Source organism: Ciconia boyciana, chromosome 5, assembly GCF_034638445.1.
Source record: "Ciconia boyciana chromosome 5, ASM3463844v1, whole genome shotgun sequence".
In the NCBI taxonomy this organism is placed as follows: domain Eukaryota; kingdom Metazoa; phylum Chordata; class Aves; order Ciconiiformes; family Ciconiidae; genus Ciconia; species Ciconia boyciana.
This window is the reverse complement of record NC_132938.1, coordinates 15277892-15303956: the sequence shown is the minus strand read 5'-3', so window position 1 is coordinate 15303956 and position 26065 is coordinate 15277892. Positions and strand designations below refer to the sequence as shown.

The following is a 26065-nucleotide window of genomic DNA, read 5'->3' as shown; positions in this document are numbered from 1 at the left end:
TTGTTGCTCTCTGGTTGGTTGCTTGTTTCTTTCAGAATCAGTTGTAAATAATACTAGTTACAAATGCTTGTCTTCTGTCATGGTTTCAAAACAATTTTCTCCTGAGCTCTTTCATGTATCTATTACCTGTAACTTGAGCAAGCATCTAAGAAGTTATTAACCTTAGTATCTAAGCCGTGACAGTTTTGAAGAAAGGAGGTACAAAGACCTAGTTGGGCATCTTGCTGGAAGAGACTATTTGGAACAGGAATGGACATGGGGAGGGCTGCAAGCCTGGCTGAGGTCTTGTCTTGTAAGAGGAGATGACAGCAACATTGCTTGTGTGCCCAAGTAAATAGAGGGAAGGGAGAGGAACTGACTGCACCATGTTAATGCAAGAACGACAGAGGGAATAGAGTGGTTTAATCTCAATGACAGTATTGCTACAAGAATAACTTTTTATAAATGTTCTGTGAGTAATTCCATGCTGAAATTCAGCAGAGTGGTGTTTGGAACAGACTCCCAGCTGAAGTAGCTTGAGCAGAAAATTTAACTTCTAAATTGGAGCTTGATGCATTTATCTGGATTATATGAGGTTGTTGCCTTCAGTGGTTCTGTAGAAGTCTTTCCACAGAAAAGAAAAGTGTTTATGTAGGCTGTGGGACATAGCCTTACAAGCTTTTATTAACAACCTAATTGATAACTTCCTCTGTTATCGAATGCAACAGTGTTCCTTTAAATGTGGAAGTGTGATAAAAATAGCTCTGAAGCACTTATTACTTGAGGCAATTCAGAAAGTCCTTACTGCTTTTTGTGTCAAGTAGGTTAAGCAGCCGCAAAGGGATTTTTTTGCAATCTTTTATTTACAAAGACCAGCCCAAGTGAAGCAGGAGGCATGTGGGCAGCCCCAAGTTTGGTGCTGGGGGGCAATGATCAGCTTTGGCTGTGTTACTGTCTTAAGGCTGGTTGGCTATTTCCTATTCCTTCAGCCTTCCCAGGCTTTCTACTGGAAGGGCTGATGGTTGAGGATCTTCTCATTCCCTTCTGATACCTTTTCATGCCAGTTCTGTCAGCTTATTCTCATTATTCTTTTCTTCAACTGTTATTTATCCCTTAATACCTTTCTCTTTCTGTCCCGTCCTCCCCCACCACCCCCTGAAGTGTGTTTCCTTTCTCTTCCCCCCATCACTTGTGATCTTTGCATTTCAGGTTAGACTTCATCTCCTCTAGTAAAACAAGCTCTTTAATCTCCTTCTCATCCTAGGTGCCTTTCTCTGTACCAATTCTGGTTTTAAATTTGAACCCAAGAGAACAAGATTATACAGATAACCCAGATGAAATAGTACTTTTAAAAATAGAATTATATGAAGTACTCACTTATTTCCTGGTTCTCCTGGAAATATTTTGGCTGGAATATTCTAGAAGTGCATTTACTTTTTTTTTTCCTGACATACCATATTGACATGAACTTGCCAAATACTACTACATCCGATTTTTAAATTATAGTAAAAAAGAGCAAAAAATCTAATGATTGTAATACTTAAATACAGGCATTCTTTTGGATTCTGAATATATAGATATATATTCTTATATATATCTTATATATATCTTATATATATATTCTTATATATCTATATTCTGTATAGATTCTGAATATAATATATATATTCTTTTATTTTATTTGTCTCCAGAGGTACTAATTTTAGAGTATTTAAGTCTGAAGGTGTTCCTTTAGTGAGCAATGCTCACCAAGAGTGATTATTCCAAAGGAGAAAAGCTGCAGTCATGACACTGGTCCTCTGCTGCTGTGGTTTGATATTCTTATTTTCTTTCCCCTGTCTTAATTCTCTCCCATCCAACAAATCCCAGCAATGCTTTTTATTCAAGGTTCTGATTCTTGTCAGTCATAACCTGTGGGAAACCACATATACTGTGTCTCCGCTGAGGTCTGGGAAATTACGCGATGGTAGAGCTGGCTGGTGGTCAGACTACAGAGCACAACCACTTTACGTGCCGGTGACTTGCTTCTCTCCACCACCCTGACTGCTGAGAGAAGTGTGCTTGTTTTCATGCGCTAGCATCTTGTTTCAGTGTTCTATAAGCCAGAGCCCTTAATTCTTCAGGAAGCCATGGCAACTGTAGATGACAACTCAGTGCTGGCCCACAGGAGTGCAATCATGTTATCTGCTGTAATGTGGGCACTGAATTATTGCTACTGGCTACAAGGTTATTTAATTTGGGGCATTTTTGGTTGTATGTGCAGCTTGTGCAGCTTTCCATATATCTGACTGTAGGAAAAAACAGATATTAAGATAAGGCGTAACTGTTTCAGACATGTCAATTCTTCAAACACTGCCCTTCAGGTATTTCCATTCTCTCTGTTTCTGTAATTCTGCAATTTAATCAGCCAGCCCATTTTTCTGACAGATCGCTCCCTGCAAAGCAAAGGCCAGTGCACTGTCAACTTCAGTTTTGAAAGTTCAAATTTACACTTACCGTCTTGGGGGAATATTGTCTGGCCTGATTCTGGCGTATTCCACGTATCCTCAGATATCTCTTGTTCCTCCTGCATGTAATGTCCTGCTCCAAAGGTTTCCCTTAGGATGGTAACATCTTTTAAATGTTGTAGACCACCAGGCTTTCTCTTCTGTTGCTTCAGCTTGTTTAATGCAGGTGGGCTTTAATCTTTCCTTAAATGATAGAGGATTTAGTTTATTAATACATTTGCTGTAGTTACTAGGTTCATAATTTTTTTTATGAGCCTCATTTTTGAGTATTTTTATGAGCCTCATGACCCTTTTTTTGAGCGTCAGTATCTCTTTCATCTGTGTACGGATATGAGAAAGGGGGGAAAAAATGTTTCACAGCGTGTGTATGTATTCAGGACAGATAAAACTGGAATTGTTGCCTGTTGCCATCTTTTCCTCAGACTTCTGCTTTGAGCCCCCTTTCCTGTGATGTGTAAGGCTTTGCCGAGCTGTAGTTGTTTCCCCTGGAGTTGCCCCGAGTGGCTGGCTGGCTCCGGCTGCTTCTCTGACCAGAACAGCTGTTTGCCATAGGTAGGCCAATGGAAAAATAGATTTTTTTAATTTTTTTTTTTTAGTTCGGGAACCCTATTTCATACACTTCAAGTGTTTCTAGGTCATGCACCCACAAGCTTGTCTAACTATATTGCACTGTTTCACAGTGGATAGTATGTTGTCCTAAAAACCTTGCTTTGCTTGCATCCTAAGACTTATTAGGGTAACACTTTCTGAATAATCCCTATTCCTACGGTAGGCGTTTCCAGAAAAAAAAATGTAGAGCAGACAGAAAAACTGTAAAATTCCTGATGTGTCCATCTCTTGAATGTTGCAGGTAGTTTTGGTCATCCTGCTTTAAAAAGAGTGTAATCGAGCAATATAAGGTACAGGAAGGAGCAGCAATGATCAGAGATGGGAAGTGGCTTCTTGAGGAGAAAAGGCTGGGTTAAGGCTTGACAGCTCCTAGGGGTAACCCCATGCTGGGTAAACACTTAAAGCAATGCAAAACAAAGTACACCAGGGAAGAGTGTGAATTTGTCTTTAAATGACATGCTGTCTTTGTCTGGATTTTCCTCGATCTTTTTTTAAACATAGTTGGAATTTGCCATGTTACAAAACTGCCATGTTAGCGGTTACGGTTACAAACTTTATTAATTGGATGTTGTCTTTGTCATTGAAACAACTTGAATTACAGTTTTACATTCCACTTTTTTGAAGAATTTGAGCAGCTTTAATGCATATCTGGCTAGAAATTATCTGTTTTTTAAAAAAGGAGTTAGCTGGAAGTAAGTCTGTGACACATAGTGATATTGGCCAAATTGTCCTCCCCCCACAACTGATTATTTTAGCAAAGAAATTCTGTCGTTGATATAAATATCAATTTCTACAGCAAAATGAGCTAAATTTGTGAAAGGACTAATGAACTTCATAGACACTGTACTATATGTCTAGTAAGGAAAGATCTCTGTGATGAGTCCCTTTCAAGTTAGTTCTTCTTTATCCAAGTGGGCCTTGCCAAGGAATAGTTGTGGGTTTGGGTTTTGTTTTCTTTTTTTAAAAATCAAACTAAGAACTTCTGTAGATGCTGTGTCAAAATCTAAATTTCTTTACAAGACCTCTTAAAAATGACATATTTGAAGTGATAGATAGTTGTGTATTTAGGAAAGTTTGTATAGGAAATTTTCATTTTGCTTTACCAAGTTCTTTTCACTTGCACTAAAATAGACAGTGATAGAATAGGTGGTTGTACAGCCTGCATAGCTGAAGGCTGTTCTGAAAACTAAGCTTTGATTTTACTTGTCAAAATTTCATTTTTAGTGTGTTTTTTTCCTTGTTTTTCTTTTTTTTTAACTGATCTTTCTTCCTAAGACTCTTGACTCATATTCAAGGATTCCTTAAAAACTGTCGGTGAATTAGAGATGAGAAAAGAAAGCAATTCAGAATTGCTCTGGGGACCTGCAGCCTGCAGGTGGACACCAATGACAAAAGGGTCTGTTGGAGATGGTCTTGAAATGAATCTTAGACATTAGCATGATAACACAAAGTATGAATCAACCAATTTCCTAATATTTTTCTGTGAGCTCTTTTGTTCTTCCCCTTGTTTATCTTCCCCTTGAGCCATGATAGTGACTATAGTTAAAGATATTTATCTTTAAAGATATGCGTGAGAATTTATTTCAGACTATAGAACTGAGAGCTCTTGTGGCAATAAGAGACAGAGGAGAACTTATGCAGGTGAACTCTTGCCACTGTGTGAAGCATCTTGGAAATGAAAGCAGTTTATGCCTCATGGATGCATGCTGTTTACAGAATATAAAAAGGTGTTTGTAGCTTCCATTGGAGTAGGACTAAAGCGTCCACTAGTTTAGCATTTTCCAGAATCACTCTAATTCCCAAAGTGTCCTGTTTGTGATGATTTCAAACATCTGGCTGTGTAGAATAGAAAAACTAACACCTTCATTCTGTCTAGTTATATTCTAGAAATATAACAAGGTAAAACAAAGTCTAGTTGGAGGCAAGTAACTAGTGGGGTACCCCAGGAGTCAATACTGGGTCCAATCCTGCTCAGTATCTTCCTTAATGACCCGGATGATGGTGCAGAGTGCACCCTCAGCAAGTTTTCAGAGGACACCAAACTAGGAGATGTAGCTGATAGGCCAGAGAGTCATACTGCCACCCAGAAGGACCTCGACAGGCTGGAAAAATGCGCAGACAGGAACTTCATGAAGTTCAACAAGGAAAAGTGCAAAGTCCTGCATCTAGGGAGGAACAACCCTATGCACCAATATATGCTGGGGGCCACCCAGCTGGAAAGCAGCTTGACAGAAAAGGACCTAGGGTCTTGGTGGACACCAAGTTGAACACGAGCCAGCAACGTGCCCTTGTGGCAAAGGATCCTTTTGGATCCTGGGCTGCATTAGGAGGAGTGTTGCCAGCAGGGAGGTGATCCTTCCCCTCTGCTCAGCACTGGTGAGGCCACACCTGCAGTGCTGTGTCCAGTTCTGGGCTCCCCAGTACTAGAGAGACATGGACAGACTGGAGAGAGTCCAGAGAGGGGCTGCTAAGATGGTGAAGGGACTGGAGCACTGAGGAAAGAGTGAGAGATGGGGCTGTTCAGCCTGGAGAAGGCTCGGCTCAGGGGGATCTTATCAATGTATATTGATATATACAATCTTATCAGGGGGATCTTAACAATGTATATTGACCTGAAGGCAGGGTGCAAAGAAGACAGAGCCAGGCTCAGGACCAGAGGCAATGGACACAAACTGAAACACAGGAGGTTCCCTCTGAACATCAGGAAACACTTTTTTTTTACTGTGAGGGTGACCAAGCACTGGCACAGGTTGCCCAGAGAGGTGGTGACGTCTCCATCCTTGGAGATACTCAAAAGCCATTTGGACACGGTCCTGGGCAATCGGCTCTAGGTGACCCTGCTTCAGCAGGGAGGTTGAACCAGATGACCTCCAGAGGTCCTTTCCAACCTCAACTATTCTGTGATTCTGTGAAGTACTAACTGTACACAGAATTATATATAACAATTTGCAGTGCAAAGATCTCAGTGTATTCATGTTGAACTTTTGAAGAGTGATTTCCTAAGGCTCTTAAACCTGAGCTCAATGACTTTAACTAAACTGTATGCCCAAATATGTGAGTAGTCCTGTTAATTTCAGTGGACAGTTTATATCCTTAGAAACGTGCTGCTTTGTGGAGCCAATTGTAGTATATAAATTGCTAGTTCTTAGTAAGAACTTAAGAGCAAAAATTAGTGTAGGACATGGGAAAAATAAACTAGGAATTCGGCTTATCAGTTCTGGTCCCCAATTTTTTTTTTTTTTTTTTTTGACCAGGAGTCACCTCAAGTTGCTGCAAGAGTTTGAGGAGGTGGTTTCAAGTACTCCTGTAAACGCTCTGCCATTGAGACAGACTTGCAAAAGGTGACTCCAAGTTACCCTGGACATTCCTCTGGACTGCTGAGCTTGTACAGTGTTTCTTAAAAGCACAGAAGCAAAGCTTCTTTATATTCTTGTAGTAAAATGCAAAACTCTGACTTAAAGGCTAGAGCCTTCCCAGAAGAGTATTTTAAAACTTCTGCTAAGGACACAGGAGATACATTGGTGCTTGTAAATGGCTGCTCAAATCCATAGTGGCATGGTATCTGCTTAGAATAGCTCAGAAAAACACCCTTACAAAGAAAGGAACTTCTGAATACAATCTTTTAAAAAAATCTACCACCACCACCAACAACAACAAAAAAAGAAAAAACACAGAAACCCAGAACAAGAAAACCTTTCAGCATTTATTCAGATAATCACCGATTTCAGCAGGTGTTTGTATGCCTTTCTGAGCCTGGATTGATTACATGTATCTGGATGGAAATCTGCCTGCACTTCCTCCAAACTGGTACCAGACATGCCAATTAAGAATTGCTTTAGGTAGTGATTTTGAAGATGTCAATACTTTTTAAAGTATGCACTGGGTTCCTTTTTTATCTAGCAATGGGAATTTTCCTTCATCTCTTCACAGTAACACATAGGGCAGGGAGTTTCTTATTGCTGAAGCAATTTCTGTGTCATTTATCAAGGCACTTGCACTTAATTACAAGCTGTGAGTTGCTGATCAGGGGCTTGGTGGTCACCTCACCTAATAGTTGATGAGGCCAAGAGAAGCTGCTCTGCACCCACCAGGCTAGAGATGCACAGCCTTGGTGGTGCTGACAAGAGTACAGAAACGCTGCCAGGATCCTCTGGGTTGTTGCGTATTCATAGTTCAGTAGTACCCATGGGAAGAGAAGGTCTGCTCTGTTACACCAGCACCGTTGGTGGGATGTGGTGGGTGTTGATATATTTGTAATGGAGACATTAAATGAGGTATTTTGTTTATATCTACTGTGGACCAGCTGAGATTATGTATTTACTGGAGATAATAAATCAATGTTTTATCGGTTCCCCCAGACAGACACGAAGATATTTATTCATCCCTCTTCTGTACAGAACTCATTAAGTAATGCATGGGAAAACAGCTGTGAGTCTTCGTATTTGCAAATGAGTTTCAGTCCATTAAAGTTGTGCTGTGAGACTTCTATTCCCGAAGTTTTAGGAACAACACATGGCTGATTGGCCATATGTAATATTCAAATGTTGCAGTTTTGCATCTGTGAAGGGGAGCATCCTGCAGGAGAGAATTTGTCTGAATATAGAAGTGGAAGCGTGGTTATAGAAGAAAGAGAACTATGGGGATATATATATACTTATTTATTTTTAGACTTAACTGCTGAACAACAGATTTAATGGCAGAGGATCTAATGTTTGGATGACAGTTTATCATCAGTGAGGACTAGTGTCTCATAGACAGTTGAAACAGTGCCCACCTTGAGAAGATAAGGTTTCTATGTAGCGATACTCTGTTTAACTAGGTCAGTTGGAAAAGCAGTAGACAAGCTTTCATGGAAAGAAGTCCTTCAACAGGTCTGAAGTAAAGACTTCAAAATACCATGGAAGTTGAGAGCAGTTGCTTATAATTTGTCATACTGCTTTCTCTTGAGCCACTGAAACACAGTTAACACATGTAACTAAACTTAGAGCAATTGTTTATATTAGTTATATATATATATAAGGTTTGACTTCTTGCTTCTTTGTCAGACTTAAAAAAGGTTGACTTTTTCACTTATTGTAGTTGACCTAGTAACAGACAGTATCCTGTCTACAAACCTCATCTTACTCTGTGTTAGTTGGACTCTGCTTCAGAAGTTTATGAGCAAGTAAACCTTTTAGATGAAGATTTGCCTGTCTCCTTAGTGCTTGAGTATCTGATAATATTTACTAATCTGTTATTAAGCAATAAATCTAAAATTATTTGACCTGTGACTTCCTTCCCAGTGTGCTTTGCACACTGGGGAGATAACCACCGTTCAAACCTTTTAGAAAGTTCTGGATGATTAACATTTCAGTTTTAATTTCCATTGTCCTTTGTAAAATCACCCATTACTGCAAATTCATTTCCTAATATGTAAATTTGTCCTTTACAAATTGGATATTAATGCTGTGGTAAATTGGTCAAGCATCATAGGGTAGCAGGCAGTCATTGTATTGAGTAGTAGGGTGTATTTTCTAGACTTGTGTTTCTTATTTTGCTTTTGAAACCATTGGCAAAAAGAAAAATCAGGAGGTATACTCATGATTAGTATTTTAAAGGATTTTTTTAATTTAAAGTAAATGTCAAATTAAAATGTGATTTTTTTAAAATCTAAAACAGATATCTCCATTAAAAAAGTGTCAAGATTAAATATTCAGCTGTTTCAATTATTTTAAAAACAACAAATGTGCTTTGGGGTTTTTTTATGGTTTTTTTTTCCTTAACTTTGATATACCTTAGTCTAACCTTTATAACTTTAGTTTGGCAAAATATAATCACACAAAAAAATAGTTGCATCTAATATAATTTCTAGATGCCCTGAAGCATTTTGCTTCGCCTCCTGCCTCAGCCCCAGGGGCGTGCAGGTCTCTGGAGTTGTGTGTGTCGCATCTGCCAGTCCCACAGGGACATCTAAGGTGCCCTAGGGCATCAAAATGATACTATATGCTTATGTTCCAGCAACCGAATCTTATCCTCTTCAATTATATTAATTTACTATTATTTTAATTTACTATTTCATATTATATTATTTATAGAAGTTAACCTGAGTCTACATGCATTGCTGAAAGGAAGTTTGTCTGAAATTTTGCGTAGCTCCAACGTGCCTCTAATATTTCTTTCTAAAGAAGCTCAAGTATATAATAATCGCCTTTGAAAGCTCACCATTTCCCATTGCTTTTCTCACAAATTTTTGCTTTTCTCAGAAATTAATAAGCAGTGAAGACAAATTGTGCCATTTGAGTGTTCAGTAAAAAGCTAGCTGTTACTTCAGTAAAAAGTTGGACCAAAAAGCATGTTGGGAACTTGTAACAGACACTTTAATTCTCCCTCTCAATATGTACAACATGATCTAACATGCAATTTAATGAACAGAAGGTCATGCGGTTTGGACACCAACCACTTTCAAGGCTGTTTTAAGTCCTGATCCAAAGGTGGTTTACTCAGTAACAAAAACCTCCTGCTGACTTCTGTGAATTTTAGCTTAGGATCATACAGCCTTAAATCTGGTAACTTTCTGTACTGTTTAATACCTGGGAGGACACTGAGACTTCAGTAATTGTGTTGTCAGAGCTATATCTGTAGTAGTGACATATAAAAATAAATATCCATGTGGGTGCAGAACAGAGTTGAAATACACATACTATCTGGGTTGGCTCTGTTTTAAACGAGAAGGTAAGCAATTCATAACGCTGTTATTAAAACATATTTTGACAGAAGTGGGTTACAGGAATGGTCATGCAAAGAGAAAACTGTATCCAGCAGGGATGCAACTGTTAGACGGGGAGGTTAGTGCCCTCCTCTGCAGCCAGAGGAGGTTGTAGAGCGGTGGTTGGAGTGGCACGAGGAAGGTAAGAGGAAGGTAGTTGTCCTGCACGTTATGTGAGTAGCTGGTCTGAAGCCGGAGGTACAGAAGATGTACTCATTTCTCAGCTGCCTCATGCTCATCACCTCTGTGCCATACCCTTGACTCAAGGAAGAAAAGACAATTCTAATGCTAAGAAATTAGTTCTATCTCTATGCCTTTCCGGTCCTTGGCCCCAGGCCAGGGAGGTTGTCCTTTACCTTTAGGAGTGTTTTATGTGGCACAGCAATAGATTAACAGAGAAATACTGGACTTGTGCAGGCTTCTCAGCTTTGCACATGCGAGTAAGTCTATTCAGTCTGTTCGGAGCAGGAATGAGATTTTTTTGGTGTGGCAAACAGAATATTTCTGATATGATATGAAGTTTTCACGCCAACTTTCTATTAAAGAGGATAAGATTCAATTACTTGAACATAAGCATATAGTATCATTTTGATGCCTTAGGGTACCTTAGATGTCCCTGTGGGACTGGCAGATGTGACACAGAAAACTCCTGGGGCTGCAGCGGGAGGCAAGGCAAGATGCTTCAGGGCATCTACAAATTCTGCTAGATGTAATTCTTTTTGTCTTTCTGTGTGTGATTATATTTTGCTAAACTAAAGTTTTAAATGTGTTCCTGCTTCTTACAGGAGCATGAAAAAGAAGAGACTGCCAAATCACTAGTTCCTGGACATGTTGAGTATCTTGCATTGGATGCAAGAGGCTTTTGTCTCTTTGCTCCCCACATGTAAAATAAAAAAAATATATCATTTTACATGGGAAAGATATTATACAAAAAAATCATTGCTGTTTGTAAAGTGTTCAGTGCTGTAGTAAACCCATCATAACCCCACCTCCCCAAGGAATTAATTCCAGAATTAATACTTGAAGGACTTTGGAATAGTGACTGGTAAACAGATCTGCTCACTGAGAGATCACAGTTCATCCTGTGCACTGAATGAGAAAGAGTGAGTATTTATTCTGATACGATCTCCTGCCAGTTTCAAGCAGTAAAGCTAAATGAGCCCTCGATAGCTCTGTGAGGCGGCGTGGCTGTTAGGCTGGGATGCAAAGCAGGGCTGGAGTCCTCTGGGCGTTTGGGGTGCAGTAATTTCCCCGTGGCTCTAGAACGGACAGGAGACAGGGATGTGGGAAGCGGGCCCTGGGGCAGTTAGGGTCAGGGATGCTCAGCTGGACATGGAGGTCTCCACAGCAGAGGAAACCAAACTCGGGGCAGAGAGCAAACAAGGAGCCTGACTGCGGTGTAGTGCTTGATACTCAGTTGGGAATGGGGAGTGGGATGCATGTCCAGATTATGCTTTTTAAATAAATAAATAAAATTATTGAGAGAGAGAGACAGTAGAGCCTGTGGCAGTCGTGTATTTCCTTACTCAGTCTTTTTTATCATGTCATACATCTTGTACTGGAATACTTAATTGGCCTTACTAGATCTTTCAAAAAGTGAGTGCCCACGTACAGGGCAGTACAGCAGTTCTTCCCACCTCTGTTGTATGACCTTGTCAATGATTCAGTTCTCTCTTTTAAATTTTTTATATATATGTGCATATTCTTAGCCTTTTCAGTGTTGAAAGTGTCTTCAAATTTTACCAAAATCTTCCTAATTAGGGAAAATATTAAACGTAACCAGTGCTTAAATAGGTCATTGAACTTCATATGGACCAATAGTTCAGCTGTCAGCAGTGCCTGTTGACATTTTCCCCATGCCAGTTTCTTTTCCACCTTTTAATTGTTACAGTAAGTTTCATTTTCTGCACTTTAGCTGATGAATCTCTGGCATGGTAACATTTGCTTTACTGTATTCTGGTATAATTTAATCTTGTCTAACTTGCAGTTGATAAATCCATGTCGTGCTTTATCCATTCCCCCCCCCGCCCCCCCTTGTATTTCTGCAGCTTTGCACTTTATTATATCAACCGTTGAATGAGTGTGTGGTTGTTAAACTCGCTCTACTATTTAACTGTCTTTTGTAAACAGATCAAAGCTGCGGTTTTCATGCTCCAGCCTAAGCAAATATCCAGAATATGACAGTTTAAAATTAAAGTCTTACCATCTTGACATACTATTTGTACCGATTCTGAGCAGGTGATGAGTCAGGTCCCCTGTAATTAAAATCTTTAATGCTCTTTAAAGTTGTTCCTGAGATAAAATGGGATGTGGTTGTTTTCATTTCTCTCTGTAGTGCCTGTGTGCTTTTCCTTACTGATGACAACTGAGGTGAAATGTTAATGTGTCTTCCAAGGCATGCCTATGCTGGCTTCTGCCTTTACCTTATTATTGCTTCTGAGCATTGTCCCAGTTTGTATCTTGTCATATTCCTTCTTAAAAAGGTTAGGGAACCCCTCTTTTCCCTGCTTCTTTTAATTTTCTTTATAGGGTCTTATTCAGCTTGTTTTTTCTGCAATTTTATACTTTCAGACCAACAAAGGTATGGACCTTTTAAACTCATTTTAGTCCTCCTATTTCTTTTCTGTAGTGGGATGAAGAATTTGAATGTGAATAATGTAAATTAAGATAAAAGCAAGTAGAATGCGTGTTCTGTAGCATTGAATAGGTGTCATCCAAAAACTTTTGAAATGGATGGAGACATTTCCATTGACTTCAGTGACTTACTGATCAACTCATGCCAGCAATGGCAAGTCAGAGCATATTTATGATTGTTTTACTTTAAGGTTTTAAAAGTTAGCATAAGAAAAAGTAAACCAGAAATCTTTCATAGAGGAAATAAAAGAAGCTCAGTGTCTTATGTTGTGAAAATAGAGGGCTTTTTATTATACTGTCAGGATCTGTTATTTATTGCGAAGGGTAAGTTCAGAAGTTCAGTCTTGTTCACAGCTTTTTCAAAATAACACTTTCAGAAGAGTTATTTGAGAGAAATGTGACCAACTGAAAAACCATACACTATGGGAGACTTTAAAAGGGATGAAAGCTTGTTCTGAGTAAGTCTCCATAGGTTGGCAGAATGTTAACAACAACAATATGCAGGAGAGATGTTTTTTTTTTTTTTTCCCTTTAAAAAGTGTCCTTGGCATTGTGGAAGAAACCTACAGGAAATATGATGTGCTGATCAAGAGTAAGATCTTTATCTAGAAGTATTGTAAAAAGTTCTAACTCCCTATAAACTTTTTTACATGGTACATAGCAAGTGTATTTATATTATAGGAAATAATGATAGAGATTAAATAAAAATTTTTTAAACAACTTTGTATGAAAGAAATGTCTGATTCCAGGCAGACGTAGACTAAAACAGATCAGTTGTACTGCCTGTTTTCTTAAGTTAGTCTTTACAAACAGGTAACTTTAAAAATATGATTTATTAACTGATCTTAAAGTCTTAACTTAAATTTAATTTTCTAATTTTCAAAATAAGACTGAGGCTCATTTGTATATAAACAGATTGTTAACCACTCATGGTTCTCCTATGTTAGGTAAAGTTCTCCACTCAGCTGCATTTAAACAAAAATAAAATTCAGAATGAAGAAATAGGATCTTTAAGTCCTCATGGTAATGGAGGCTCTAAGGAAGACTGATAACCTTGAGCTTTAAATTTTTTGAAAAAAAACCCCTTTCTCAAGTTGTTTTCCTATCCCAGGAGATTTAAAAAAACCAAACCTCACTTAAAGGGCAGGTGAAAAGTTTCATTAGGAGATACTCTGCATATTCTATGTTCTATGTTATTAAGTTATCTCAGGCCCCAAATCAGGTTCGAGGCCTGGATTACATCCCGTACTGTGCAGTAAGTTGTGTTTTAGCAGTTGCATTGCTGAAGTGGGAGGATGTAAAATAAAAACTATCAACAGGAAGTATTTTGGGAGCTTTTGACCTTTGATTTAACTGTGGAAAATGATATTGGAATAAAATTTATCCAGCTCTGTTTGGAGAAATGTGGGCTCTGAATGGATGGATTCATTCTGATGGAGGGACGGGATCCAAACCGCCGGTGCCTCTTGGAGCTCAGTCAGCCAGGGTGCAGCGCAATCTGCTTTTGATCTAGCCAAGCTTTTGAAAATGTGCTAGACATGATGCCTGAACAGTAGGCCCACTGCAGTCTCGGCAGGCTTTTCAATTAAGAACCAAGTCTCAAATTAGAGAGCATTGATTTAAATAGATGAACGCGGAACTTGGAGAAAACAACTAAAAAATTTCATCTTAACAGTCAATTGGAACAGAAGGCATCTTAAGAACATGGACAGATCAAGGGCCATTTTGCAGGAGAAAAATAATACTGCTGGCACCTTTCTCCTTCAGCTACTTGAAAGTATCCTGTCTTGAGAGTAAGCCCAGAGAGCTAGATGAGCTCTCTGCTGCCTTTCCCAGCCTTTTCCTGAAAGGGCTTTGCTCAGGTCGCCCTCTGTAGCTGGTTTTAAATAATGAATGTGTTTGAGGATGTTAACAACTTTGTCTCAGTTGATTTCAAAGAAAATTATCCAAGTCAAGTTGTATCTGAAGTCTGCTAGCAGTTGAGTAGATTCGTATAAATAGTGTTGGATAGTGCAGCACCTTGTGCTCTTTGCCTACACCGCGGTGGGGCACTGGCAGGTTAAAACTGCCTGCCTTCTGTAGGGGGGACTTGCCAGAGAGGGGTCAGCAGTGCTTTGCATTGGTGGGGATGCTGCAGATGGCTCTCTGTTTCAGGTCCTTGCTGGAGACTTCCAGCAGATTACTTGCAAGGCAATAGAAAAAGTACTGTTTCATGGACTTGGGAACAGGGCTGTCAGTGTTTCATTTGAACATCTGAACTAGGTTAGCTAATTCAGAGTGGGAAACAGTATAATGTATTGTTCTTAGTTACACTACCATAGAACCAAAGGTTGTCTTTAAGGTCCTGTGATTCTCTGACTGGTCAATCACTGGAACAGGCTCCCCAGGGAAGTGGTCATGGCACCAAGCCTGTCAGAGTTCAAGGAGCATCTGGACAACGCTCTTAGTCATATGGTTTAGTTTTAGGTAGTTCTGCAAGGAGCAGGGAGTTGGACTTCATGATCCTTATGGGTCCCTTCCAACTTGAGATATTCTATGATTTTGAGCAGGGGGATAGGTGAAACCCATTTTTTATACTTAAATTAGCACGGAAAGCAGCTTAAGAGGTGGAATCAATGGTTGCAAGAGAAAACATTCATAAAGATAACCTTCCTCAGGTTAGCCAGGCATCTTGTTTGTTGTTAAATTATATAGCTGTCTTTCACTCTACTTGTGTTGAACTGTGTATGTCTTCTTTTCTGAATGGAAATTAAAACTGCCCAACTGTGTGTTAGTTGTACCTGTAAGGCAAATGTTGTGTTTTTCCAAGTAGAAGAGGCTTGTGGTGAGACCTCAGCCCAACTTGGTTCATTCCCAGCAGCTGTGAAATGCTGAACGGTCACTGCCTGCATTACACCGAGAACCACAAAACTCTGCTAAACTGCAGATTAGATGAAGTGTTGTCAGGATTTTACCCATACTATGACAATTAGAGGACTGAGCCAAATAGATACACATATATATATTTTTTTTTTTTTTTTTTAGATCAATTAGATTAGACGAAGAGACAACATGCAGGTATATGTAACTGTGAAAATAGGGTTGTATTGTTTCTTAAAGCTAATGAGTGATACTACTGTGAGTGGGGATGACTTGTAGAATATATATTTGAGTATATATCATATTTTTACATGTATAGTTGTTGATGCTGATGGAAAGGAAAAACATGTTATGTATTGCTGTTTTCCAGCTTCCCTGCCTCTCTCTTTCCATGCTCAGGCAGTTGATAGCTTGAATTCTGTCTTCCTTGGCCCCTGAGTAAGGTGATCTGAGGGGGAAGTGTTTAAACTGCTTACTAAGCTCAGGCAGAAGACATCAATCACTCTGCTCACTGACACAATATGCTGAATGATGAAAAGTTACATTTCCTATCAAAGCTATTTTTCTTCTTAGTATCACTATGGGAGAGTATTACTGACTTACGTTTGCATCCATTTGCAGGAATCTCGGTGGCCTTACTTATTTGGAGCGATCATTGTTCCTTCATTGATACAAGTCGTGATTCTGCCTTTTCTTCCTGAAAGTCCTCGTTACCTCCTACTTGAAAAACATAACACAAGCAAGGCAGAAAAAGGTATGACGTGTTACTTGGTTGCAACAAAGGATGTTTATTTGTAGGGATGCAGGCTGGACAGTATTTCTCATATCACAGTAAAAGCAGAATATTCCAATAGGAGAGATTCTCATGGCAATTCTTTTCCCTCACCTTTTTTGTTTGTCTGTGTGTATGTGTAAAAATAACTGTTGCTTTGATTTTTTTTTTTTAAATAAATGAAATGCTCCGACAAACTAGCCTACATAGCATTATGCATGGTGATACAAACCTAACCAAATCATCCTGCTGTTGTGCATCAGCCACTATATGTAGGGTTCATTCAGGAATGAAAGATGATTTCAGTCTTCATGACTCTCTCTTATCTACAGTGTTTGCAGTTTGGCTTACAGAAACACCAGTTCTGTGGCTGGGTCTTGTTCAGTAGTCGCTGTGTCTGACCATGTGTTTCTGTAACTCAATAACCTATGTAGATCTAATAAAAACCTCGTACACCTATTTAAGTGAAAATTTTCAGTGCTTCCATATAGCTTGCTTCAGTTTCACAGACACAGACCAGAATATTTTGTTCTTTCTTTAGGTTCTATATGTTAAAAAAATTGCTTGTGTGATCACAGCTGCTGTATACTCTGCCCCACTAAAATTACTATGGTCAGTTGTACGTTCCAATATATCATCCCGTTATGATTGAGAGAATATTGAAAATTGGTTTTTCCTTATTATAGGGATGCATTAAAAATAGGAGTGTACAAAGAAGGAAGGAGCCTGATTATAATACCAAGATGTTTGCAGAACATAACTGAGCTTTGAAAATTATTCCTAAAAACTTGATTTGAATATAACTCTTAACATTTTCAGTTGCTTGCAAAATTACCTGCAGAGTGTAAATCAGCCCCTGAAACTTAAATTTAATAATCTTTTAGCATGAAATTAATGCAACTCACTCTATTCTGTTTCTTCTATTATCAAATGAAAAACTGGCCTTTTTTGTTCTGATGAGCACTCTGAAATAGAAATGGCACACTAATGAAGGGACTCCCATGTTGTCTCAGTTTGGTGTTGAACGAAGAATTTTGTAAATGTTGGAGCCTCAAACATTTAAAGATACAGTAGAGCGTTTAAAAAAAAGAAAGAAAAAAAAGAATGAAGGAGAGAGCAAAAGCAACAAGGCTTTGGGGAGAGTTCTGTAGCTTTACAGAGTCAGGAGAGATTTGATGAGGCAGAGAACAGCTTTTCCAGGGACCACAAAGGAAGGGGCTTGCCTGCCAGCCCTGGTCAGAGCACCCAGCAGGGACTCAGTGGTGAGCAGCTTGGGGCTTGCTGTTGGGTAGTAACTTCTGCAGCACCACAGCTGGGCTGGGAAGAAACACCTTTGGGTGCCAAGCTTAAACTGGCTCATGTCTACCTGATAAAATTGTAAATGTGGATTGTAAATTGTAAATTTCCAGAGCTATGGCTGGCAAAGAGTCTGCATCTGCAATGCTACTCCATAATGTCACACTTGTTATAGGGACCTATTGGAAATACTGCCACCATACCTGGAAACCTCAGCACTGACAGTGAAGCTGGGCCTCTTGTAGGTAGAGTTTAAAAATTGTAAAAAATTGGCAGTAAAATAACACCACCTGCCTTGAAATTCACACCATTTACTGTTGCTGGTAATAAACCAACTGCAGTCTGGGATGTTTTCAGCATATGTGTTCTGAAAATGATTTGAAAGCTAATTTAGAAGCATTGGAGGTGGATTTTGGAGTAGAAGACATGAGGAGAGCAAAGTTACCCACACCTTATTTGGTAGTTGAAGGGAAATGATCTTTAGCAACTGGCTTGCTGATTACGAGAAAGTGGCTTTCATGAGCCACCTTAAAGACTATAAATTTAGACACTCTGAGGAAAAAAAGAGGACGCTGATATAAAAAACTTGTCAAAGTAACTGCTTATCCGTAGAAGCTTTTGGACCTGATTAATTCTAAAATAAAAATTTAATACTGAGATACGTTGTAGTACAGAGTGAAACTCATTTGGAGTGTAGTCTACAGAGCTTTCAAAACAGCTAGGGACTGATGATTCTAGACAGAGATTTGCAAAGGACCATAGGGCAGTGAGGTGTATACATCCCCCTGAATTTCCCTCCCATTCCTTGCCTATCAAGCAGCCATGCTTCCAGAACTGGCCACCTTGTTTTACAGGCAAGGCCGCCTGTAGGATATCAGCTGCAAAATAGGTAAGGATGATTCTTAAACATAATTTTGGAGTTCATAATCCATAAAATCCACCTGTAAGGCAGCATAGATCATATCATCTTATACTTCTGTGCTATAAAGTGTCTACATGCCTTATTATGAAGCATGTTAGAACACAAGTAATTTTCCTACCATTGCACATCCTTTGTAATCCCCCCTCTCCTACTGTAGGTTTGCAAGTGAGAATGTCTTCGGATCTCTGTTCACCATGGGGGTAGGTGGGGAGGGAGTTGGGCTGATTCATGCAAGGACCGGGCAGAGGACACCTGTGATGTTGGCCCAGCGGGGGGGTTTGGAGCCCTCCTCCCCACCCCAGGGCACTTGGAGAAATGCAAACTAGGCACGAGCCAAGTCTTCGGTATCTGGAATAATGCAGTGTAATAATGGAAATGAGTGGGGGGAATTCACAAAATAGGAGGGTGAATAACTGTGAATCTACAGTCAAGAAAAATCATCTGGATGTTAGCATTATCTGCAGAAATGGAGGAGAAAAAGCCTGAGTGTTAGGGAGACCAGAGGAGTTTGTGGGTTATTAAAAAAACCTACTGCGTGTAAGCCATATAATGACAATGTGGTATTCTCCATTTTAATGATGACTACAGTAATGCTTTTGAATTATTTGCGTCTTAGGTTAAATCTGCATATTAATATTAGAAATGTGCAAGTCCTTCTTCTGACTAAATCCTTTTTCTTTCCCCTAATGCATCAAGGCTATTCATGCAAATATACATTTCACAGTGGATTATATCTTGTTGGAGAAATAAAAAACTGTTATTGTAAAAGGCCTGCTGTATTTAAGGCAGATGACTACATTAGTCTTTATAAAATACTCTAAAATGTACGTGTATGTCAAAGCTTCTAAAATGGAGATGACAAAGTTAATCTTCCTAATTGTTTTAAAGCAATAAAAATACGGTGGAATAATGTAGGTCATTGAGTTTCCACAAAGTTCTGCTCCTGCTTTCATCCTCTCCTTTTATTCTGTCCTCAGGAGATAACCAGACTATAACTACCGAATACAAGCAGCCTCATTCTCTTTTTGGCAGAGGTGTAAAAGAGCATGATGCCTTTAAGTGGCAAATAAGAGACTGAAAGAGAGAGAAGGACCAAAATGTGTTGTGTAAGTGACGAAAAAAGAGAAGGGATGAGGTCAGAGCAGGCAGGCATCATGTGCGAACGTAAACCACACCACCACAAGAGAAGCTACTCCGTGAGTACAGGAGTAGTGAGGCCTCAGATGAGTGATGTCTCCTGAACTCCACTAACAGGGATCTACCTGGTTCCCTGCTTTCCCCTTTCTAGCAGTGCAAACGGTGCACGCTGTGGGTGGCTGAGCCCGTGTCTGGCTGATCAGCCGTTCAGACACCGTGGCTGACTTGCAGTTGTCTGCTGACAAAAGCAATGCTAGCATCTGAGCTCTGCTTGTCCTCCTGGAGGTCATCATCCTGTATCTGACTTCCTGAGACCAACAGGAGCTAACTATTCCTGTCTCGCTGCTGAATGTGGGAGAACTGATTTATGTGTTGTGCGGGGAGAACAATGGACTGGACCAACAGCACAATCCATAAACCTGATTTGCTCAAAAGCTAGAAGTCTGGTAATGGGGAGAGGGAAGAACCATCCCAGCTCCCCTCCCAGGTCCCATAACTAACATTCTTCTCTCTTGGTAAGAAAAGAAGGGCAAAAATGCCTGGCATTTAGCTGGTGTGATCCTTCTTCATAATGCTCACCAGACAGCAGAGGGGAGATGGGTATTCAAGTGATTGAGGAGAAGGACTTTGGAAGGAGATTGTTATTCAGTTGCTAGAGAGCAGTGGGAGTGAAGAGTAACAGGGATAGAAACCGGAAGAAAAAGAAAACCTGCTGCTGTAATTATATCAGGCTGTTTACCATCCAAGTTCTAGGACGGTAAGACAGGAATTTGACATTAGTTGTCTATTAGTTGCATGCCAAGTGGAGCCCTGATCTGTGACTGTAGCCATGATGCAATATAAATAAAAACAGTAGTAGCAATGTGATAAAACAGAACAGTTTTATGACTAACTACATTGGTTATAAACACTCTCAGTTGGAGAGTTGATGCGTTTCTCTTGAATACTGTTACAAGTAGGAAACCTGAATTTTCAATGCAGCTACAGTAGCATGTCATGTAAATTGGTACTGGAATTCAGATGTCATCCCAGCTTGCCAGAGAACAAGAATATTGTTATGTCTTAAGGGTCAAATAACTTAGATATAATGTCACAGTAACATCTGTTTGTGATGTACAAAATCTGTTCATCTAGTATGTTCGGTCATACATTAAAACTCCCATGGTTATGAAAGAAGCATTATACCAGGTATAATGAGAAGTGTAGGTTTAAATTCTTAGAAAGATGGATTAGAGTCGATACCTTTTGATGTGATGAAAGAGCGAGGCTATTCTTGATTTAAAAGAGCAGGTAGCTAATTTTTTACAAAGCCCCTCATGGGGCCCACATGGACAGAGAGTTATTAAAACCAAAGTTACGGCAGGAGCAAATTGTTGCAAATCCAGTGATTTAAATGAAGTTGTTAGGACTGACAACAAGGACATATATGATTTATTTTTGCTTATCTGTGCTTTTTGTATGTCTCTAAGCATTATAAGCTATGCTTATTGGAAAGGAAGAGACAGCCATGACTACTAAACTTCCTGGCTTATGGTAGAGGCTCCATCTCAGATGGTTGCTGACTGCCAAAAGCTGGAGTGATCATGGTGTGTCTGTTTTTGTTTTTAAGCTTTTCTTAAACCTCCTGTCTTTTACAAAGGATACTTGGTTCGCTGGACCTTTGATACAACTTGGTTTACCAATTCTTGTGTTATTTTAGGGTGGCATGTGGATATTTTGTTTTACCTGTACATCTTGGCTAGTTTCAAGTGAACCTGAACAGGGCTATTTTGTCTTGATGGTCTGTGAAACCAGACGTAAGAGCAGGTAAAGATGTAATCCCAAAGTGGATGATAACTCACAGAGGATCTGTGTGTTCCTTTACTTAGAAGGAGAAGGAGGTGACACATGGGAAAAGCCTAAAGCCTTTTGCTTCCAGTTATGTTTACTGAATTGGAATAGCAAATTTGAGATTTATTCTTAAACTTTGCTATGCTACATGCTAGTAATTAATATTTTGCTAGATTTAAATAGCTATTGCTAGATTTAAATAGCTGTTTAAATCTCTTCTAGCAAGGTGCATCTAAATTATTCTTCTGGCTATTCAGTACTCTAATGAAATTAGTGGTATATGAAAATAACTTTTTTAATTTTGCCAAATATTTTTGTGATGACATGAAGTTACTACAGGGAAATTACTACATATCCAATTCAAAAGCATTGAAGTTGGGTGAACTTTTTGCTAGTGCTGAGGCAAACAGCGAGGCACCTCATATGTCTACTGCCACTCAGAACAGCAGCCAGCATTAATCGGAGGTGCCTGACTGCATCCATGCAGCCCAGTATTCTGTCTCCCACAGTGGCCAAAGAACATGGTGTTCAAGCAGAGCTTACACAAAGCTTTGTGTTAAAGACACTGGGTTTAGTATACTTAATCATCAGTGAAGTGAAAGTGAGTGTCTCTGTGAGAAACAGATGACAATAATACTCATGCAGCTTCTTATTTTTTTTTTGTTTTTAAAGGCATAAGCCCTATTGCCCAAATGGCTACCTGTGACCGCTTCTCTCTTTTTCTGCCTCCTCTTGCCTGGGGCTGGCTCTATTCTGTACACCACACAATAGCATTTTGATCCTTTTAAATGTCTTCTTACAGTTTACATGCTAATTCAGTCTTTACAGTAACAGCTGATTTGTTTGCACAGTTGTGGAAGTACTACAGTGGAAAAAGAATTAGTAATTCCCCATATAGTTGAGTTCTTGAGTGCCCATCTTCAGTTAATTTAAAGGCCTGATTGGTTTTAAAGATAGTACCGACCTGATTTCGTTCAGACTTTTGAACCACTTTCAAATGTTTCATCTTCACTTAGCTGAGATGAATAAAAGCTGGTGGTGTAAATGGAAGGGTTTCCTATCTCCTTTCCCCTTGACTGGAACCATCCACTTCTTTTGCTATTTATAAAGGCAGTTTACCAGCTTTTGAAAGACAAGCATCTAGGACCTTCTGATCCAAGGGAATTAAAAAGAAATCTGGAAAAGGTCTAAAAGTTGCTAGAACTGTAAATCCTTAGATGGTTTTAAGCGTGACATGAAAATAAGACTTCCCTACAGATAGAAGCAGCCAGTCACAGAGGGAAATAAGTCATTGCAGCAGGGAATGACTGCTGTGCTTCTCAGTGCCAATAATGCAGGGGTTTAAAATGTAAAATGAATAGAATTGAACATCACACACTGAAAGACCTTTGAGTTTTCCCATCTCCCTGCTAATGCAGAATTTATTTCCACATGAATTAGGTATAAAATTGTGATTCTTACTGTACTGAAAAACTGTTAATGGAAGAAAATTAAAGATGTGTTGACTAGCAGGAAAATGTGTTTTTCCAAGAAGACTGAGTGTTTTCTACTCAAAACTATGCCTATATAACATAGTATTTTCTTAGCATTTCTTGACTTTTTGGTAATTTTAAGTATCCGTCAAAGTTTCCTAGTGGCACTTACATCTCTGTTCCTAATACCAGGGAGGGAAGAAGAAGAAAGCAGGTGTCTATATTTTTCTTGCCTTGCACTTGGTAGTTTTGGTAATTGCAGTTTTTTACTTCCCAGTCCCTCTAGAAATATAGCAAGCTCCCTTGTGCAGAAAAGACAGATTGCTTTCTTTTTACTTGACTGCACCTATATTTTTGACTTGTGTGCCCTACAGGAATGCCGACGATTCTAAGGACAGGAAAAATAAAGCAAATTGTGCGCTGACCTAATTCACAGTGATAAAACAGATGCTTAAAAATCTGAGAGAATATTTTCAAAGAAGAGTACGGTGATATATTGTCTGGTTGTTCTCATCTTTATCTGAATTTTTCTTTATCAGTGCTCTAGTAATACCGAGGAAAGTGTAATTTAAGTGTGAGACATGACTGTAACATACCATAGGCACACATTGTTCTAATTTTACATTTCTTATCGTAGCCTTTAAATACATCACACTCATTTTAACAAGCATTTAGCACGTCATTTAGTAAGTGGGCAGTGGCACAAGGACAAAACTCAGCAACTTAAATTCTGGGTCTTCAGGTCTGAATGTATTAACCTATTTCTGATTGTAAGGCCTACGTGAAAAGGTAAATCTCATGCTGTTTCTGAAGGATTTAAAAATCCTGACCTCTCCTCTCCCAAGAGAGAAACTGGATATCAGAATAAATGAATGTTATGAATTGACTCAAAACCCAGAGGTGGTCACTGTTCATCCCTTAAAAAAATCATCCTTCTTGTTAAGCAGACTCACATAGAGCCCATTAAAATGCAATAGAAGTGCTAACTGCATCTGAAAATCTTGGCCCAGAGCTCAAGTTAGTTCCCTGTGTTGCCAGAGTAGGAGCCAGGCAGAGTGCACAGCGTTGCACATTCACCAAAGAGACAGAGAAGGATGCTCTGGGGAGGCCACCAGTTCGTTTGTGTGACCTATCCTTCACAACGTTGAAATGCCACTACTTGGCCTTTTCACCTACTGGGTAACATTAAATTTTATAACTTCAAAACCTGAATGGAGTCCAGGAGTTTTAATCATGACTAGTCAGTGTCTCTCGCTTTCTTAACCATTCAAGTCCTTTCCGTGATCCCAAAGAATGCATACTTACTGAAAAATATGAAGGTCATTTATTTATAGACAGTACTGTGCAAAGCTGTTGATAAGAGAAGAATGGATTTGGCTCTTAGGAGAACTGAATTAATTTGTTCACTTAATAAAAATAACAATTTTAAGTGACCTGCTGTGTAAAGATTGTTTTTAGAGTTAGCATCCTACTGGGTCGCAAAGCCTAGTTGCATGGGTATGTGTAATGTAATTGTTGCTCTGCAGTCATTCCACGGTGATAAGCATTTTAAGCATGTCTTAAAAAGCCAACCCCTGGGGTATGGTCATAAGATCGTGATGAAAGTATCAGCAGCATATACGGTATCTGTAAAACAAGGTTGGTGGAGATACACCACCTCCATTAGGAGGTATCTGTTTGTATTAGGAGGTATGGAAGGTATCTTCTTGGAGGAGGTGTGAGATGGAAAGCTTTTCTTATTCACAGTGGAAGGATATCTCAGTAAGTCATCAATGTGCAATAATATAATACTAAATGGTATGTTTTTCTGGGGAGACGAGGTTGTTTGTTTGCTTACATTTGCTGGGTAAATTCACTCCTGTGTCTCCAGCATTGACAAATAGAAAGTCTTGAACTGCTCTGGGGTAATTCTAATATTAATCATCTTGACAAAGTGAATTCTTGTCTATATGCTAGTGAAAACAAGAGGTAAGATGAAGAGTGATAGCTGTTCCTTTCAAATGTCTGCCTTTTCTTGGTTTACCAGACTTACGTACTTTCTTACATGTTATTACTTCTCTATCCAGTCTAGCTCCAGCAATGAAGTCTGCTATATTGTTAGGCTGCAGAAGTAGCCAAGTCAAATAATGTTCAGAACTGCTTTGCTATTAAACCCTTTTTTCAGATTACACAGGGTTTTGATTCCGCACTGGACCTTAGGCTATATTATATACGAAATAATATAGGGAGAGATCTGGTAGGGTGCCAAATAATTTATAAGTTATAATATAACTTTTATATATATATATTCCAATTTATAAGTTGTAGCCCATGGATGTCTCCTGTTTGTGTCACACATTTCCATTTCTGTGAGACGAGTCTGTTATAAATGCGCATAGTGCCAAGTGTCTGGCCTAAATACATGCCCTCTTTTTGTAGCATTTCAGACCTTCCTTGGGAAAGATGACGTGTCTCATGAAGTAGAAGAAGTTTTGGAAGAGTCTCGAGTCCAAAGAAACACCAAGTTAGTGTCGATACTTCAGCTCCTGAGAACCCGTGCTGTGCGATGGCAGGTCATTACCGTGGTCGTCACCATGGGCTGCTACCAGCTCTGTGGGCTAAACGCTGTAAGTGTCCTTCTTCAGACCATGGCATCTCCTGGGGTGCTCCTTTCTTTCTTTCTTTTTAATACAAGGTTCGTGCTATACCATTCGGCAACCTCTATGAGTTTCTATTTTTGGCTGTTTCTTATTAGTAATGATTTTGTTACGCCAGCATGTGGGAAGGTCCATGGAGAGCTGTATTGTTTGGGGTTTTTTTTAAACAAAAAAAGGGGGAGAAGCCATGTTGTGTTAACTTCGAAGGAATACATGAAAAGGTAGCACAGGTCAGCAAAGAAAGAGTGTGCAGCTTCTGCTTCTGATACTCAGATTCCCTGTTTCTGGTCAGTTAAGATCTGGTCTGATATGCCCCATGTTTGTTCATGTTAGGTAAACTTGGTCTTTTCAGTAGACATTTCTGCTTGGATTAATTCAGTTCTGTATTTATAGAAGCCAGCAAAAGTTCCTGTAGGTGATTTTAAGAGGTTGCACTGGACGTTTGATTTTTGTTGTTTCATAAAATTTGAAGAGTAAGCTGCACTTCAATATGCCTTTCTTGGAAAGTGGAGCAAAAGAGGAAAAAAGATGCAAAACAGTCAATAGCAAGAAGTCCTGTTGACCATTAATGTGTCTGAGGCTAACGGATATCAAAGTCTCCTTTTCCATCTGTCTGAGCCTATTGCATCAGCTAGGAGAGGGTCACAGGACAATTTAGATTGGAAGG

General features: G+C 39.3%; 1 protein-coding gene across 1 annotated transcript in view; it reads left to right on the top strand.

The window, feature by feature from the left end:
- Positions 1-26065, top strand: part of SLC2A9 (solute carrier family 2 member 9) — a 108247-nt gene that overhangs the window by 22581 nt on the left and 59601 nt on the right. The window contains exons 6-7 of the mRNA XM_072861840.1: positions 15955-16087; positions 25181-25368. Coding sequence (XP_072717941.1) covers positions 15955-16087; positions 25181-25368 — 321 coding nt within the window. The remainder of the gene's footprint in view (positions 1-15954; positions 16088-25180; positions 25369-26065) is intronic.